The sequence below is a fragment of the Tasmannia lanceolata genome, unplaced genomic scaffold (assembly GCF_043159265.1).
Source record: "Tasmannia lanceolata isolate RefF3 unplaced genomic scaffold, GAP_Taslan_0.1 ptg000016l, whole genome shotgun sequence".
Lineage (NCBI taxonomy): Eukaryota > Viridiplantae > Streptophyta > Magnoliopsida > Canellales > Winteraceae > Tasmannia > Tasmannia lanceolata.
In genome coordinates this window covers 6,643,700-6,660,623 of record NW_027518693.1, presented here as the reverse complement: position 1 = coordinate 6,660,623, position 16,924 = coordinate 6,643,700, and the positions used below count along the sequence as shown (strand labels likewise).

The following is a 16,924-nucleotide window of genomic DNA, read 5'->3' as shown; positions in this document are numbered from 1 at the left end:
TTGTGGGCCAACAAATGAACGGTTTGGATCTTCTGATGAAGTGGACCTCACGGTGCTTTTTGAAAACCCGAGAGATTGTATGATTGGTGGTCCTACAAAACTGAATTTTTCAAAAAAGTATGGTACGGCCCACTCCATAAGATGATCCAAACCGTCCATTTGTTGGGCCACAAAGTAAATAGAATGTGTCCCAAAAATCATTTCCATAGGATGATCCTAAGTTCCTAACCCTCTGATCGATAGAGTACAAGAGGGACAACACATTATGGAATCTTCAAGGCACAGGTTTTAGGTTCAAACCAGCTAACAATGGAAATGATTTTTGGGGCACAGGTTTTAGGTTCAAACCAACTAACTATATATTAATTAGCTCCCTGGCTTCACTTTACGTATAAGAAGATGTATGTAGTTCTCAATGTCTCAATTGAAAGTTCCTTTATGTCCTTTATGTGGCAACTAGAAGGTTGTGGGTTTAAGCCAAGAATGGCGCCGCTTGATCCGATATTGAAGGGAAGTAACCATACGAAAGGTCGAGATCAGTCAGAGGTCGCCTTTGTAGTAATAGATTAAGGGAAATGATATACCCGCCCCCATTTCTTCCTCCGCTAACCCTCCTCTAGTATCTTTATGGCTGAACTTTTTATACTACAAAAGGCTGGCCTTGGGAACAAAAGGGGGCTAATATTTCATTTCCCTACTTTAATGTCAATCTGTCTGTGTTCATCTTTGCTACAGAACATTAAATATAACTGCATGGAAGGATACCAAATCAGCCCCACAGGGACCACTTCGATAGGCCTAACATTGCAACTGCATGTAGCAACGTATCAACTTTTTCCATTAATAGGACTGTTCTAAGCCAACTATGATCGACCTTCAATCCTCTCAGACTTGCAAATTCAAGTAGAGAAAAACAATGGCTTGGCCATGGTTCATGGGTTTCTCAAGCTTCTTAGTAAACTTCCCTGAAATCTTGTTAGCCATTGCATGTTTCCTCTTCATCCGAAGTTTGGATCGAAAAGCCATGACCCGAGTGAATTGGCCAATCGTCGGAGGGTTCCCCATAGGGACCACTTCGATAGGCCTAACATTGCAACTGCATGTAGCAACGTATCAACTTTTTCCATTAATAGGACTGTTCTAAGCCAACTATGATCGATCTTCAGTCCTCTCAGACTTGCAAATTCAAGTAGAGAAAAACAATGGCTTGGCCATGGTTCATGGGTTTCTCAAGCTTCTTAGTAAACTTCCCTGAAATCTTGTTAGCCATTGCATGTTTCCTCTTCATCCGAAGTTTGGATCGAAAAGCCATGACCCGAGTGAATTGGCCAATCGTCGGAGGGTTCCCCACCATTTTTCTTAATCTAGATCGCATATTTGATTGGGGGCCGCGGTTCTTAGAGAGGGAGGGGGAACATTTGTGATCAAGGGCCCGTGGTTCAGTCGCATGGAGATCTTAGTCACTTGTGACCCAGTTAACATCAACCACATCTTATGCACCAATGTGTCAAATTTCCCCAAGGGACCTGATTTTCTAGACATTTTTTATATTTTTGGGGATTCCGTCTTCAGTGCGGATTATGAAAAGGTGGAGAATGGACTAATTCCTCTGATAGAAAGCATGGCCCAACAAGACAAAGCTTTCGATTTGCAAGACTTGATGCAGAGATTGTTGTTCGATAGCACATCCATTTTGGTTTTTGGCATCGAATCCTCTCTGCGTTTCACCGAGCTTTCCAGATGTTCCCTTCGCAAATGCCATAGACAAAGCGGAGGAGGTGATATTCCACCGGGTTATTGTCCGGCGAGCTGGTGGAAATTGCAAAGATGGATGAGGATTGGAAGAGAAAAGGAATATGCTGAAGCTTGGGAAACAATGGATAACTTTGTAGCCCAATGCATTGCAATAAGAAGAGAAGAATTGAGCAATTCAATAAGTAAGAAAGGAGAGGATGAAGAAGAGAAAGATGTTGATTTATTAACATCTTACATAGATAAGGAAGTGCAAGATGAAATGAGTTTTCCAATATCAGATGAGTTTCTTAGAGACACAATGCTGGCTTACTTGTTTGCAGGGAGGGACACCACCAGTGCAGCTCTCACTTGGGTTTTTTGGATAGTTGCCAAAAACCCAAATGTGAAAACCAAGATAATAGAGGAACTCAAGACAATTTTTCCCCAAAATGAAGGGTGCCCTAGAGAAGAAGAAGCCAATGGTGTTTGATTCAGAGGATCTTAGTGGGTTGGTTTATTTGCACGCGGCCTTGTGCGAAGCTCTACGGCTCTTTCCGCCTGCCGCTCTAGCAATCAAAGGCGTTGCAAGGCCGAGCATTCTTCCTAGCGGCGATAAGGTTCAAATCATTACCAAAATAGTGTATTGTAGACACCCCATTTTGACCGGACCCAAGTTCGTGTCGCTGGTGCGAAACCTCGCCAAACCAGTGAGTTAGGGCCTCAAATTGCACCCTAAGCTAGGTTAGGGTCCCCCATAGGTCCCTGTAAAATTTCGTCGAAATCCGAGTTGGTTTGCCCTGCGAACAGACCGAGTCAGTGTCGTAGTATAAATGCAGAAGGGGGGCAAATTATCCGCACAGGGGGGTGTCCTTTTGTAAAATAGCCGAGGTTTTGCCTTTTGTCTAATAAGACAAAGCGGGAAGAGTGCAACTAGTAGTTCGCGCGCCTTATCCAAAAGTGGAGTGCCGATATCAAAATTTTTTTTTTATATATATTCAAAAAAACCAAAAATTCGAGGTCACTGTTCATTCTCGTCGAAAACGAGAGAGAGATTTTCGCAGAAATCTGAGAGAAAGAGAGAGGGAATTGGGTTTCTTCCTTCGCCTTCATCTTCTCCGATCGGATTTTCCGATCGGATCCGATCCTTCTCCGACAGCTACATCCTCCTCCTCCTCCATCTTCTCCGGCAGCTGTATCCTCCACCTCCTCCACCATCGCTCCGTCCATCTCCTTCTTCCACCGATCCTCCTCCTCTGCAGATCCACCGATCCTCCTCCGCAGATCTACCACCTCCACCACCATCTCTTCTACCTCCGGGCTCCGGCCGATCATCGCACCTTAGATCTGATTTCCCTCTTTCAAATTAGTTCGTAAAGAAGAAATCTCAGATCTGAGATCTGAGAAGTAAGGAGAGAAAGGAGATTTGCAGAGAGGCTTTAAGCAAGATCTGAGAGAGTAGAGAAAAGGGAAAAAGGGAAATTTGGTTTTCCGATCGGATCTCCGATTCTTCTCCGGCCTTCTTCCACCTCAGGTAGTCTCCCTCCTCTCCGATCCACTTCCTCCTCCGGCAACTCCATTTTCTCCGATCTTCCTCCTCCCCGATCAATCTCCTCCTCTAGCAACCTCCTTCTCCTCCAACCTTTTCTCTGCAAATCCGACCGGATCTACGATCCTCCTCCGTCCGATTGTCTCCGGCCGGCAGCACCTCCTCCTCCGACCAAGCTTCTCCGATCCACCTCCACAAGCCGGCCATTCGTTGTTAGATTCTCAGATCTGAGATCTGAAATCTCAGATCTGAGATTGCAAAAAGAGAGAAAGGAGACTAAGAGAGAAAGAGAGAGAGAGAGGAGGATCTGGATCTTGTCTCTTTCATCCTCTCCGGTGGTTCCTCCGGTGGCAATCCTACCGGAGATCCGGCCCAGCATCGACTCCATTTTTCCCAGTCAAGCTCCAGCGATTTTCAGGTGATTCATTTCATACTTTGTTGAAGAGATTTGAGATTCGAGCCTTTGTTGATTGGATCTGTTCGTCGAATCACCATTTGTTGAAAAATTCAAATCGAAATTTTCAGGTATGGCAATTCATTTTAATTTTAATTTCTTTTAAAAATAAAAAAAATAAAAAAATAAAACTGCAGTAATGGAGTAGTTTGTACTGGGAATATGTCGTGTTGTTTTATTTTCTTTTATATGCATGAATATGTGATGACCTTTTGTTTAGAGTCATTGTGCTGCTCTGTTAAAATAAGGAGGATTTAGATGTTAATTGCTAGATAATGAAATTTACAAGTGTAAGTTTGCTTTACTCTGTTTTGTTGATGATTTTGTTGTACAATAATGGGGTTATGACAGTAGTAGTACACCTATGTTTTGTTGAAGGCATTATGATATTTTGTATTTTCTTCTTCATGAGGATTGTCCCTTTCAAAATAACTGTTTGAATCTGTTATCAGCCGTTTGAACATTTAAAGGCAAACTGATTTGGTGTGGTTAGCAGAACCTAGTTGTGTGATAGAAATGGTGTATAGGGTTTTGCATGTATGGCATTGTATCACCTCTTTGATATGTATTTTTACTAATGATTTGAGCCTGTCTATATTTTCTTGGATGCTTTAATCATTGGCTAAGTGTTATCTCATTAGATTGTCTTTCTATTATTAATAATAGCTTGTCATTGATATCATGGGCGTGTTGTTGTTCATTAGAGTGTATCATTGAAAGGGCGATGAAGGCGATAGCCCAAGCTCATCTTTAGGGGGACTCGCTCAATCCAAGTAGCGTTCCCCTCTTTTGTTTAGTAAGCCTGCCTAGTCTTTCAGATATGCCCCCTGTTATGCATCAAAAGTTATAAAAATCAGAAATATCATTGCATGCATTTGTATAATCTATTAAATTTTTTAATATTCTTCTCTTGTACTAAACTTTGAGTTAGGTTCTGAAGATGAATTGACTGTCCAGGTGAGACTATTTCGAAAGCTTATTTTACTTAGGCTACCCAGCGGCTGGTCTGGGCTAATTAATTTTATTTTAAATAAATTGTTTAATAGGAAGGAGGAAATCAGATGACTACTCTATTCGATATTATCGACATGAGTACTGTCTGATTTTAAGGCGGTTTGTAGGAATATTATATGTGTATTGAAATCAGATGATTACTTTGGCATCATCTGATTTCGCTGAGTCCCCGTATTGGGGTTTGTGGTTGGCTTTGAAGTGTTTGAGTGTTTGATATTGTTTTTACTTCACTAGGCTACATGCTATGATTGCTATTATTACAGGTTGTGTACTCTTTAGTTGTAAGTCTTTCTTTGCTTAGTACTTGATTTGTTTATATAAGAATTGAATGGAAATTTGAGATTGTCTAGTAGCTCTTTTCTGCTCTCTTAGTGGACTTTCCAAGTCTTTTAGACACCTTTAGATAGATCATTTCCTTCGTTTAGAGGACCATTGTGGTCTCATTAGTAAGGTCCTTCATAAGGAGACGCGCTTCGTCTCGTTAGGCAGCTCCCATCGAGGAGCAAGCCTCGTTGCTTAGAGCCCGCCTTTTCCCATTGGAGGCATATAATGCCTCATTTAGGGAGCATCCATGGTTTGTCTCTCTTTTGAGCTAAAAGACATGTTATGTCTTATTTGTCCCCCTTTTTAGAGTATGAGAAAGTCTCTGAATCGTTTATCTTTTTTTTTAGTGGCGGTATTAGAGAGTCTTTGACTCATTCTTCCTTTAAGTGTAGTATTAGAGAGCCTTTGGCTCACTCGTCCTTTAGGTAGCGCTGTTAGGGAGTCTTTGATTCATTCATCCTTTAGATGGTGTTATTAGAGTGCGCCGTTTGGTTTTGGAAGAACACCCTACTCGGCTTGGCTTCATACCCCTACCCTTATGGGTATTGGGTTGCACATTTGTTGCACCCTGAGGGCTAGGTAGCTGTCCGGCCCGGTTGAGTGTTTTACCTTTGCCAAATATACACAAAGTCTCTTATTTCCTTTTAGATCCGCCCGGTCTCATTCTCTTGCTAAACCTCCTCTTTGTGCGCCGTTTGGTTTTGGAAGAACACCCTACTCAGCTTGGCTTCATACCCCTACCCTTATGGGTATTGGGTTGCACATTTGTTGCACCCTGAGGGCTAGGTAGCTGTCCGGCCCGGCTGGATGTTTTTACCTTTGCCAAATATGCACAAGGTCTCTTATTCCTTTTGCTTGTAAGCTTCTCCTTAGTCGATAGTCCATTCGCATAGGAGTCAGCCTTGATTAGAGAGTCTTTGACTCATTCATCATTTAGATGGTGTTATTAGAGAGTCTTTGACTCATTCACCTTTTAGGTGGTCTTTTAGAGGGTCTTTGACTCATTTGCCTTTTCGGTGGTTTTCTAGAGAGTCTTTGACTCATTTATCTTTTAGTTGGTGTTATTGGAGTCTTTGACTCGTGTTCCTTTTCTTTTAGAGAGTCTTTGACTCATTTATCCTATGTCGGTGTTTGTGGAGTCTTTGACTCGTGTTTCTATCTCTTTTAGAGAGTCTTTGACTCATTTGTCTTTAGTCATTGTCAGTGGAGTTTTTGACTCGTATTTCCATCTTTTTTAGAGAGTCTTTTGACTCATCTGTCTTTAGTTGTTGTCAGTAGAGTCTTTGACTCGTGTTTTCGTCTCTTTTAGAGAGTCTTTGACTCATTTATCCTTTAATTGGTGTTAGTGGAGTCTTTGACTCGTGGTTCTTTTCCTTTAGAGAATCTTTGACTCATTTATCTTTTAGTTGGTGTCATTGGAGTCTTTGACTCGTGTTTCCGTTTTTTTAGAGAGTCTTTGACTCATCTGTTTCATTTGTAGTGTTATTAGAGAGTCTTTGACTTCGTTATCTCATTTCAGTGTTATCAGTTGCTCCTATTAGAGAGTCTTTGACTCGTTTATCCTTTAGTTGCTTTTATTAGAGAGTCTTTGACTCATTTATTCTTCAGTTACTGTCATTAGAGAGTCTTTGACTCATTTGCTCTTATAATAGTATTATTAGAGCATAGTTTCCCCTGTTAATCCTAGGGTTCGTCCCTAGGGTGTTGTTGTGTATATTCCCTCCGGTCTTTGGCCAAAAGGTTGAAAACATCAGAACTTAGACACCCTTTAGGTTTGTCACTCATAACCTAGCTGTGCTTAGGTGGCACATTTTTCATTTTATTTTATGTGTTTATTATCTTTATCCTCAGGAAATGCATGCTTAGGTAGACGATTCTTGAGGATTGTTCCCATTTCAGATGATTTTTATCCAAACTTCTTTGGAGTTAATAATAAATGGCATAAGAGACCAAGTGCTTGCACTCGGACGAATTGGGGGTGCTCTCAGACCTTCCCCATTCGTAACCAGGCACGAACCCATATATATTTCTGGTTATCCATTGCACAGAGGATTTGATTTTAGGGTTCCATGGCATATCCATGGATGGCGACTCTGAGTTTATTTCAGGTATGTCTCGGTTTCGAACCTCGGTTCCGGATCGAGACATATCTCTTTCTTTTATATCGCCACTCGTGCTATGCTATGAGGGTGGCATCCGTTTTGAGAGTTCCTTGGTAGAGCTCTCCTTCACACGTGGATGATCCGGATGGTGTTTGGGACCCGTTCCCTCGCTGCCTATCTCGGATCGGGGTCCACAGGCTGGCGACTCTGCTGGGGACTTTTTGAAACATTGCCTAACTCTATAAAAATGCCATTTTTACTAACTTTGGAGAAATTTGAGTTAAAATCATTTTAAATGGGAATTCTATCGTTAGAATCCAGGGGCGCCAGACAGGTGCGTAATTAAAACGAGGGATTCACACACTACACATCATTCATTATCATATTTGTTATTTATTTTCATTGTTTTTCCTTCTTGGCTCCACGGGATAGATTCAATGCGTACCCGACTGGGATGTCTTCACCCTGATGGTACTGTTGAATCTATTTCCAAGCTATGCGCTAGAGCTGCAGTCGTAGACATTGGGCGTACTTTTGTCTACAGCAGCCGATGAGCAATGAAGCATACTATGTATGACACGGGGCGTACTTGTGTTATACATGTTAAGTATGTTTCATACGCATAGTACCTTTTAGATTGAGTCCGGAGCCCTACTTTGTTTTTATATATTATGTATATACTTACTGGCCTAGTGAAATCCAACTAGGAAATACCTGTGTTTATATACATCTGTATTGCATTCATATAGGGTCGAACATGTGTTGCTCACACATGTGGAGCCTAGAGTTAGGAGCTTTGCCCCATTTATAGACTAGGGTAGCTCATTTTATATGGCTACAACACGGTCCTAGCACACTTATCAGTCTGTCTTGAGTCGACATTTTCTTGACTCCGCTAGATTAGAATTAGGGCTGGTGCCCCTGGTTAGGATTTGTGTGTATGTGTATATACTTATATATACTGATTATGTATATTAGGGTTCTCCTCTTAGGTAGAGTTCCTTATTCATTTCAATTGGTTATATCCATTCGTTATTCAGATTTAGATCTAGTCAATGGCTTTTTTACTGCCATTTCCTTGGCCAGATTTGGTCCTTGATCTCTTCATTATAGGATTTGACCTGTTGTTGTACATTCTCACCTTTGGTCAGTCTTTCAGTTGATCACCTTTCTCTGGTAATCATTATTCATATATCTTTGATTGAGTTACGAGGATCCCTTGTCTAGCGTCGTTATGCTGCCGAATTTTTCGCAGAATATTTTTGAGCATAACCGCTATTTCTTAGAGTTAGGAAAACCGTGAGTTTGCCTTTTCTTGACTTCCTTGTCTAGCGTCGTTATGCTGCCGAATTTTTCGCAGAATATTTTGAGCATAACCGCTATTTCTTAGAGTTAAGAAAACCGTGAGTTTGCCTTTTCTTGACTTTCTTGTCTAGCGTCGTTATGCTGCCGAATTTTTCGCAGAATATTTTGAGCATAATCGCTATTTCTTAGAGTTAGGAAAACCGTGAGTTTGCCTTCTCTTGACTTTCTTGTTTAGCCGTTATGCTGTCGATTTTTTCGCAGAACATTTCGAGCATGACTGCTACTCTTTAGAGTCAGTTTACTTAGTTTGGACCTTGACCTCCTCGTATAGCCGTTATGCTGCTGGATTTTATCCAAAAACATGTTAAGCATGATTGCTATCCTTTGGAGTCGGTCTACCTTATCTGGATTCCCATGTATACATCATTCAGTAGGATTAGATCCTTATTTGTCAACCTGTTATGTCTTAGATCTGGTTGATGGCTTGTCCGTTGTCCCTATGACCATGATCTATCATTCTGATCCTTTTGATCGCATAGTTGATGATATTCATCGCCAGATTTAGATCCGGTTTGCGACCTACTTTTGTCATTTTATGGCCGTGGTCTATTGTCTGATCTCTTGATGATCTCTCATCTTTGATGAAAAATTCCATGTCCCAGATTGTATCCTTCCCGTATATTTGATTGTCAAATTCATTCTTATTGTTTACTTAAAGGTTATCTTCTCTCCCTTATAATCTTGTTCTATCTGAGTGTCAGGTCTGATCATGGCGAATAATCTGTTAGACAAGTGGATAGCCGAGACCATTAAATCTTTTCCGCTGAGGTGTGAAGAATGGAGTGTGGCTGAGCGTTTCATCGGTTCATTTGCTCATTTGAATAGTCGCGGTATAAATTGGAAGTTTCTTCAAGCAGCTGCTAGATGTTGGGATCCTGTTTTCCATGTCTTCCGATTCGGGTCCTTTCAACTCTGTCCTATATTTGAGGATTGGTGTGCCTTGTTAGAGCTTCCTCCCGAGGGACTCTGGATCCGACCTTCAAGCACGGACTCCCCTCATGATCTTTTTTGCAAACTTTTTGAAAATAAGATCGTGAAAACTTTGCCATGCTTAACTGAGAAAAATGTGCAATTTCAAGCCCTCATCGAACTGTTTTCTAAAAACGTCGATCCTACTGACTCCCGTTTTCAGCAGTGTCGACGTAGCGCCTTAGTATTTGCTGTCTTTGCACGTCATGTCCTTCGCAGAGACTCTAGTGTCGCTCCTTTCACTTTGTTGACAATAATAGATCAGATAAATGAGGGGAGAAATCCTGTCCCTACTATGCTGGCTGAAACCTTTTATGGGTTAGATTTTATCGCTAGTAGAAAGGTGCAGGATAACTTTTTTGGATGTGCCAAACTGTTATACGTGTGGTTATGTGAAAAACTCACTATCCTTCAACCATCAAACCGCATTGAATACACCCTTAAGAGTTTCCATTCCTGGAAGGTAAAGATTAAGCAACCTCAGCTTAATGAATGGCACCATTGGTTGCAGACCATAGGAGAAAATCAAATTCGTTGGTGTAGACACCCCATTTTGACCGAACCCTAAATCAGAGTCGTTAGGGTAAAAACCCTGTTAAATTAGTGTTTTAATGTCCCAATTTTGTTCCTAGAATAGGTTAAGGTCTCATTTAGATCCCCGTAATTTTTCGTCCGAATCCGTCGCGGTTTGCCTAGCAAACGGACGATGTTTGTAGAGTAGTGTAGTGTAGGATTAAGGGTGGCGATTCAGCCAGAAGCGGGGGTGCGCAGTAACCTAGAAAACCAGTTCAAATTTTCCGTCATGGGTTGTCCGGGAAGAAATAGGGGTATACGAATTAATGTGTAACGTAATTAGGGGTGTATTATCCTGAACCAGGGCAATTTCGTAATTTGCGAAGATGCTCTTCTTCCCCTCCAAGTCACCATTAAGCCCTGAACTAGGTTAGTGAGTGATTAGGACTAGGATTAGTTAGAGGGAATCTTAGTTGGTTAGGATTGCTTTGATCTTAACCCTTGAATCAAAAGGTGATTTGAAAGGTTAAGATCAAAGGGAGAGAAGATATTTTTTTGCAAAGATTATTTCCCCCCTGTTTTCTACTTGCCCCCCCCCCCTGCTAGTATAAAAAGTAATTATGAATGCACTAAGGTTGGTTGTCCAGGGGAGAAGGAGGAGGTGGACATATGTTTCAAAATTGGAGACCCCTTTCCTGCTCGGGGCAGCCCCTCTGTAGAGTAGCAGAGTAGTCTTGCATACACTAGATTAGGCTGTTCATGGAAAGAATAGGGGGGCTCAAATTTATCGTGTCCCTTTGGATAAAACCCACCGAATTAGGGTTCGGAAAGGGGAGGTTCCATTTTTTGTGGTGGTGAGAAAGCAGAGAAAGAGAGAAGAGAAGGAAAAATCCCTAAGATCCAAACCCATCGTCCCCAACCCCACGACCACTTCCGTCTCCACCTCCATTCCCTTCTTCTTCCTCACCCCAAACCCCTCTCTTCGATTATTCTCAGCCTCTTCAACCCACCTCCTCCATTTTTTTTTTCTCACCAACCATCTCCATCATCCTTATCCACCGAGCTCCGACGAACCCACCGGAACCATCACCATCAGCCATCACCACCATCGCCACTACCCTTGTCTCCTCTAACCTCGGTGGAAATCCAAACCCATTTTCAAAAAAAATAAGAGAAAGATAGCACAGAGGAGAGAAGACACAGAGCAGAGAAGAGGAAGAAGAAGGAGAAAACCCATCATCTCCGACCGTTCGAGCCTTTACCTCCACCCCCAATCGGAAACCCGAAACCCAAAAAAAAAAAAAAAAAAAAAAAAAAAAAAAAAACCATTTCTGCAACTTTTCCGTCACCGGAGCTCCGGCCACCGACTCTCACCTCACTAAATCCGGCCATCCACCACGGAATCCGGTCATCCTATCACCCACCTTCTCTAAATGCCTTAACCCTCTTCTCAAACTTACCATTCTCCCCTCTCTACCACCACCACCGGCCATTGCTTCACCCCAAAACCCATTTCCACCACCACCACAACCTCAACCACCATCTTCTACCGCCGATCACCTCCACCATCTCTACCCTCCACTTCACAGCCATCTCGTCCTCTACCCAGAATCCCCCAAACCCATTTCCCTGCAAAATCCAAAACCCAAAAAAAAAACCGTTTCATTTCCTCCATCTCCACCATCCGAACGATACCCCATCATCTCCTTCCCCATTATCAAACCCCTTCTGTTTACAGAGAAAGCAAAAAAGAAGCATAGAGAGCAGACCCATTCTTCCCCGGCAAGGTTGCCGGAACTCCGGACAAATCTTCACCATTTTCTCCGGTCAACCTTCCCCTTCCGGCAAGTTCGCCGGGGCACCGGCAATTAACTCCTCTGTGCTTCCACCACCCCCATCACTTTCACCATTTTCTTCCCCATCTCAACCACCCTTTTCCTTCACAGCCACATCCTTCACCCTCATCTTCATTTACAGCCACCAAAACCCACTTCTAATCCAAACTCACTTTCAAACCCATTTCATTTTCCCCATCTTCCACCTCAACCCCATCCCTACGCCCCATCAACCACCGATCCTACCTCCATCTCCTATTCTATCAACCCCACTCCCTTTCCCATTCCTAACCCACCTCCACCTTCCACCCCCCTTTCTTTAGCTAGAAACCCTAGATGTATTTTTCTTCTCCATAAACCCTAGGTCTACTCTTCTCTGTTAGATTCAAGCCCCCCCCAAACTCCATTTATTCCTGCAAGGTTTTCCGGAACCCGGCCGTATTTTTCTCCTGCAAATCACTTCCCAAGATACCCAATAATCATCTCTAGCTGCTAAAACCTTATTTCTATTTTTTTTTACAACACCAAAAGGAGGAAAGGGTCTTTCATTTTCGGATCTAAAAGAAAATTTGCAGAGAGAGGGTTTATGCAAAGTGAGAGCAGAGGTTTAAGAGGAGGAAGAGTTTATCATCTCCGATTGACAGATTGAAGCTTTGAACCTCTGTTCGGGTGAGCTAAATAAGGGTTATGCATTAAAATCAGGTATGCTATGCTATCTCACCTCCATTTTTTTTTACCATAATCTTCTAGCTCCTTGGACCTTGCGCAGACTTTAGATTTGAATTTTTACACTTCCTTTCCCTTTTTACTAGCACATGTACTTTGATTTTGGCATGTCACTTTGTGAATTTCAAGTTCAATTATGTTGTTAATTCTGGGCCTCAGTGAACAGACCCTTTTTGTTTTGGCTCTCACATTTGCCTTCATTATTTCTCTTGTGTATCATTTGTGTGTTGCTTATATCTCATTGCTTACCCTTTATGTTTTGGGTTGGAAAGAAGGTTTCATGTGTCTAAGAGGTAACTTCCCTCTATGGTGTATGTGATGTTGGGGATTTCAATTGTGCCGTTATCTGTATAACCCAGGCTGGTTCTAATGAAATGAAAATTGGTTGGCTTTTGAATGATGACAGCATTTGTAGATAGTTAAGAATAAGGAATTAAGCTAATATGGTTCAATCGTAAGAGCAGAGCATGTTTTGATAAAAATAAAAGTGTTGATGATCATGGAGATTGCTGTTGGTGTTTGAATAAATGCATGCTTCCAGTTAGTTTTTTTTTCTTTGAAAAGCAAATGACAGCCCTTTTCACTTGATAATGGCAGCCTTCGTGCCCTTACTTTGAAAGCCCTCACTCTCTTGGTATGTCAACCCTCTTTTTGCATATAATATAGTATTGCCAATGGCAACCCTCATAGTGTTGCGTAGACATAGCAGCTCTCATTTTGTTGTAGAGGCATAACGGCCCTCGTATTATTGGAATCATAAAAGCAAGGCAATGGCATGGAGTATGTATGTGTGTCTTTGTGTATGAGCATGTGTAGGTGTGTGTGAACCTGCAAATGCATGTATGTATGAATAGGTGTTTACATTACAAGTTGTAGAAATTCAGTCTTTCTTTTAATCGTTGCACTACCATTTGTGTAGTTTAGTTTTCCTTTTAGCTGTTTGCATTATTAAATGTTTCAATGCAATTTTTCTCTTAACAGTTCACACTGTGCATTGTATGAGTTTAATTCTCTTCTTCATTGTTTGTATTACACATTCCAAGTTCTACACACAAATCTATTCCCGTTTTAAGCACAAATCTGTCCCCTTTTGGCACAGTCTATGCACACAAATCTGTCCCTGCTTTGGATTAAAATCTGTCCCTGTTTTAACGCAAAATTCTGTCACATTTCAGCCCCTGTTTTACACTAAAATCTGCCCCGTTTTGGCACAGTTCAGTCCTTGGATCTGCCCCCTGTTTTAGCACAAATTCTGTCACATTTCAGCCCCTGTTTTACACTAAAATCTGCCCCGTTTTGGCACAGTTCAGTCCTTGGATCTGCCCCCTGTTTTAGCTCAAATTCTGTCACATTTCAGCCCCTGCTTGAGGCGCGAATCCGTCGCCAGTTCGGCCCTCTTTGATTTAATTTTCACTTTGGTTCTATGAGCCTCAATGAGTGCATTTAAACTATGCGCAGTCATTTGAGTGATCCAGTGAAGAAAGGTTTGATTCTTGAGCATGTTCCACTTTCATTTCGCAATTCCTTAGTGTTTTCTTGATGCTCAAGTAGGGCATTAACATTGTATGGGTGTGTATATGTGATTATGAGTGTGTAGAGCTGGGCCTGTCCCCTGAATATTATAAGCTTTGCTTGTCAATATCTGCCCTGTTATATAGTTTAAATGTACAAAGTCTCGCTGATACTGCATACTTTGATTATCAATCTTTGTACTATCTTGTCTTGCTGCCAGAAGGATTGAACTTCTTGTAATTGTCTGTACTGAATCAAGTGCCTAACAGTATGGCTATCGGGGTTATTATATTTATTTGGAAATGTGTTACTAAAGAAAAAGATAACTTCAGAATAGTTGATGAGAGAGTTAATAGTATCATGCTCTTAGACGATGGCATTAACTCTCGTTATTTGTATGTGAGCAGTGTTTAGGTTTCATAATTTGTGATTCAATGTCTATGCGCGTCTCTTTGCTTTAAGGTATGGTGTACTTATGGTGGAAAGATTATGCAAATCATAGCATGTTCTTATTTTGTGGTCATCATATAGCTTTGATTTAATTTCCTTAGTGGTATTTCCTTCTTTTCATTGAGAATATCATTAGTGGAAATCGGTAGTCTTTCAGGTTGCTTCAGATAGATAATTAGGGGAGTTTGCTTTCTTATATGAGTAATGGCCTTAGGAAAATCTAGAAAGTTTGGGATCCTTTCATTTTCTTATCCCCTAACCTTTTCACTAGTAGTATTAGAATTGTCCTGAGAATCATTCAGCTTTTTAGAAGGGCTTGCATTGCAAGGGCGATGAAGGTGCTAGCCCAAGCCCATCCTTAGGGGACTTGCTCAGTCCGAGTAGCATACCCCTCTTTTGTATATAGGAGACTTGTCCAGTCTCATTCTCTTGCTTAACCTCCTCTTTGTGTGTCGTTTGGTTTTGGGAGAACACCCTACTCGGCTTGGCAGCATACCCCTACCCTTATGGGTATTGGGTTGCACATTTGTTGCACCCTTCGGCTAGGTAGCTGTCCGGCCCGGCTGGGTGTTTCACCTTTGCCAAATATGCACAAGGTCTCTTATTCCTTTTAGACCCGCCCGGTCTCTTTCTCTTCCTAAACCTCCTCTTTGTGCGTCGTTTGGTTTTGGGAGAACACCTTACTCGGCTTGGCAGCATACCCCTACCCTTACGGGTATTGGGTTGCACATTTGTTGCACCCTGAGGGCTAGGTAGCTGTCCGGCCCGGCTGGGTGTTTCACCTTTGCCAGCTATGCACAGGGTCTTTTATTCCTTTTTACTTGTGAGCTTCTCCTTATTCGATAGTCCATTCGCATAGGAGTCAGCCCTGATTAGAGAGTCTTTGACTCATTCATCCTTTGTAGTGTTATTAGAGTCTCTGACTCATTTGTACTTCCTCCCTAGTGTTATTAGTTAGGAGTTTTTCCATTAGAGACTAACTCAGTCATATAAGAGCCTTCCCTGCTTAGGATCTTAGATTGTTTTCTCTGTTCTTGGGGCACTATCTTTCTTGTTGTGGTTTGTCTCTTTGAGACGCCAGTTTCTTGTTGTGGATCGTCTCTTTGAGACCTTTGTTGCTTGTTTGGGGTTTCCCCTTTTTGCTTTAAGGCTTTGCCTTAGTTTATGGTATTACTTGCGTGTCCCCTTTAAGATTGAAAACATTTAAAGGTTTAGAGCATTGGAAAAGCTTTAAAATCCAAAAACATTAGAAATTTAAAACTCAAAAACATTTGAAAACTTTAAAAATATCAAAAACATTTGAAAATATAAGAAAACCTTAAAAAATCTGAAGTGTTGAGTGTTTATTTTAGAAGCGTAGTTTGAGAGTTCGTTTCGAACTACGTTGGCTTGATCCTCTTCCACGAGGTACGTAGTGCAGCTTGGGATCTTCATCCCAAGTCCAGCCAAACTTTGTAAATAAAAAATGCTTTAACCCTTCAACTTTAAAACCTTGTTTTTAACAAAAATCTTCCTCTAGAGTTAGGAGTTTGTCCTAGATAGAGAGTTTTAGAGTTAGGAGTTCGTCTTTGATTTGTTGTGTGCTTGTTTGTGTTTGTTTTAGAGTTAGGGGTTTGTCCTAGCTAGGAGTGCCTCCGTCCGGTTAGTTGGCGATTCACATCGCCGACTGATGACTAGGTCTTGGATACGTTAGCAATCCTATTGTTTCCCTTAGGGCATACAGCCTAGTTACACGTAGGTTGTAGGAACCACCTGCATTAGCTTAAGGCTAACTTGCATTTAGTTAGGGCATATAGGGTGTCCTAAAATCTACAATTCACTGGAATTTAAATAATCGTTCAAGAAGCTTTAATAATTAGTCCGGTCTTTTAGATCGAGTCTAAGATAGAGGTCTAGGTGTCTAAGGCATCCTAGCTTAGAATAGACGCGAAGAACTACGTTGCCTTGATTCTCGTGGAGGCGGGGATACGTAGGCTTCTTTGGATGAATACCAGACCATCCGAGGACTCGGGCTTAATCATTTAGAGTCTTAGGATTTATTGTGTTGTTATATTGTGTATTTTGTTGTGTTTTCTTATTTTCTTGTGCAGACCCTATACCTTTAGCTGTAGCATGCATGCGTTCGTCCACCAGAACTTAGACACCTGTTAGGCCTGTCACTCATAACCTAGTTGTCATTAGGTGACATTTATTTCGGTTCTTTTGTGTGTGCTTATTTTCATCTCCGAGACATGCATGATTAGATAGACGTTTTCTCGGAGAGGTGTGTTCCCATTTCATATGATTTTCGCCCAAAACTCTTCGAGGTTAATAATAAATGGCATAAGAGACCAAGTGTTCGCACTCGGGCGAATTGGGGGCGCTCTTCGGACCTTCTCCA

At 41.6% G+C, this 16,924-nt stretch overlaps 1 protein-coding gene across 1 annotated transcript; it reads left to right on the top strand.

The window, feature by feature from the left end:
* The first annotated feature begins 1,447 nt into the window (after window positions 1-1,447).
* LOC143848923 (alkane hydroxylase MAH1-like) lies at window positions 1,448-2,224 on the top strand. Its single transcript, XM_077357970.1, has one exon. It carries the CDS (start codon window positions 1,448-1,450, stop codon window positions 2,222-2,224), a length of 777 nt encoding a protein of 258 aa, XP_077214085.1.
* Window positions 2,225-16,924: the final 14,700 nt, after the last annotated feature.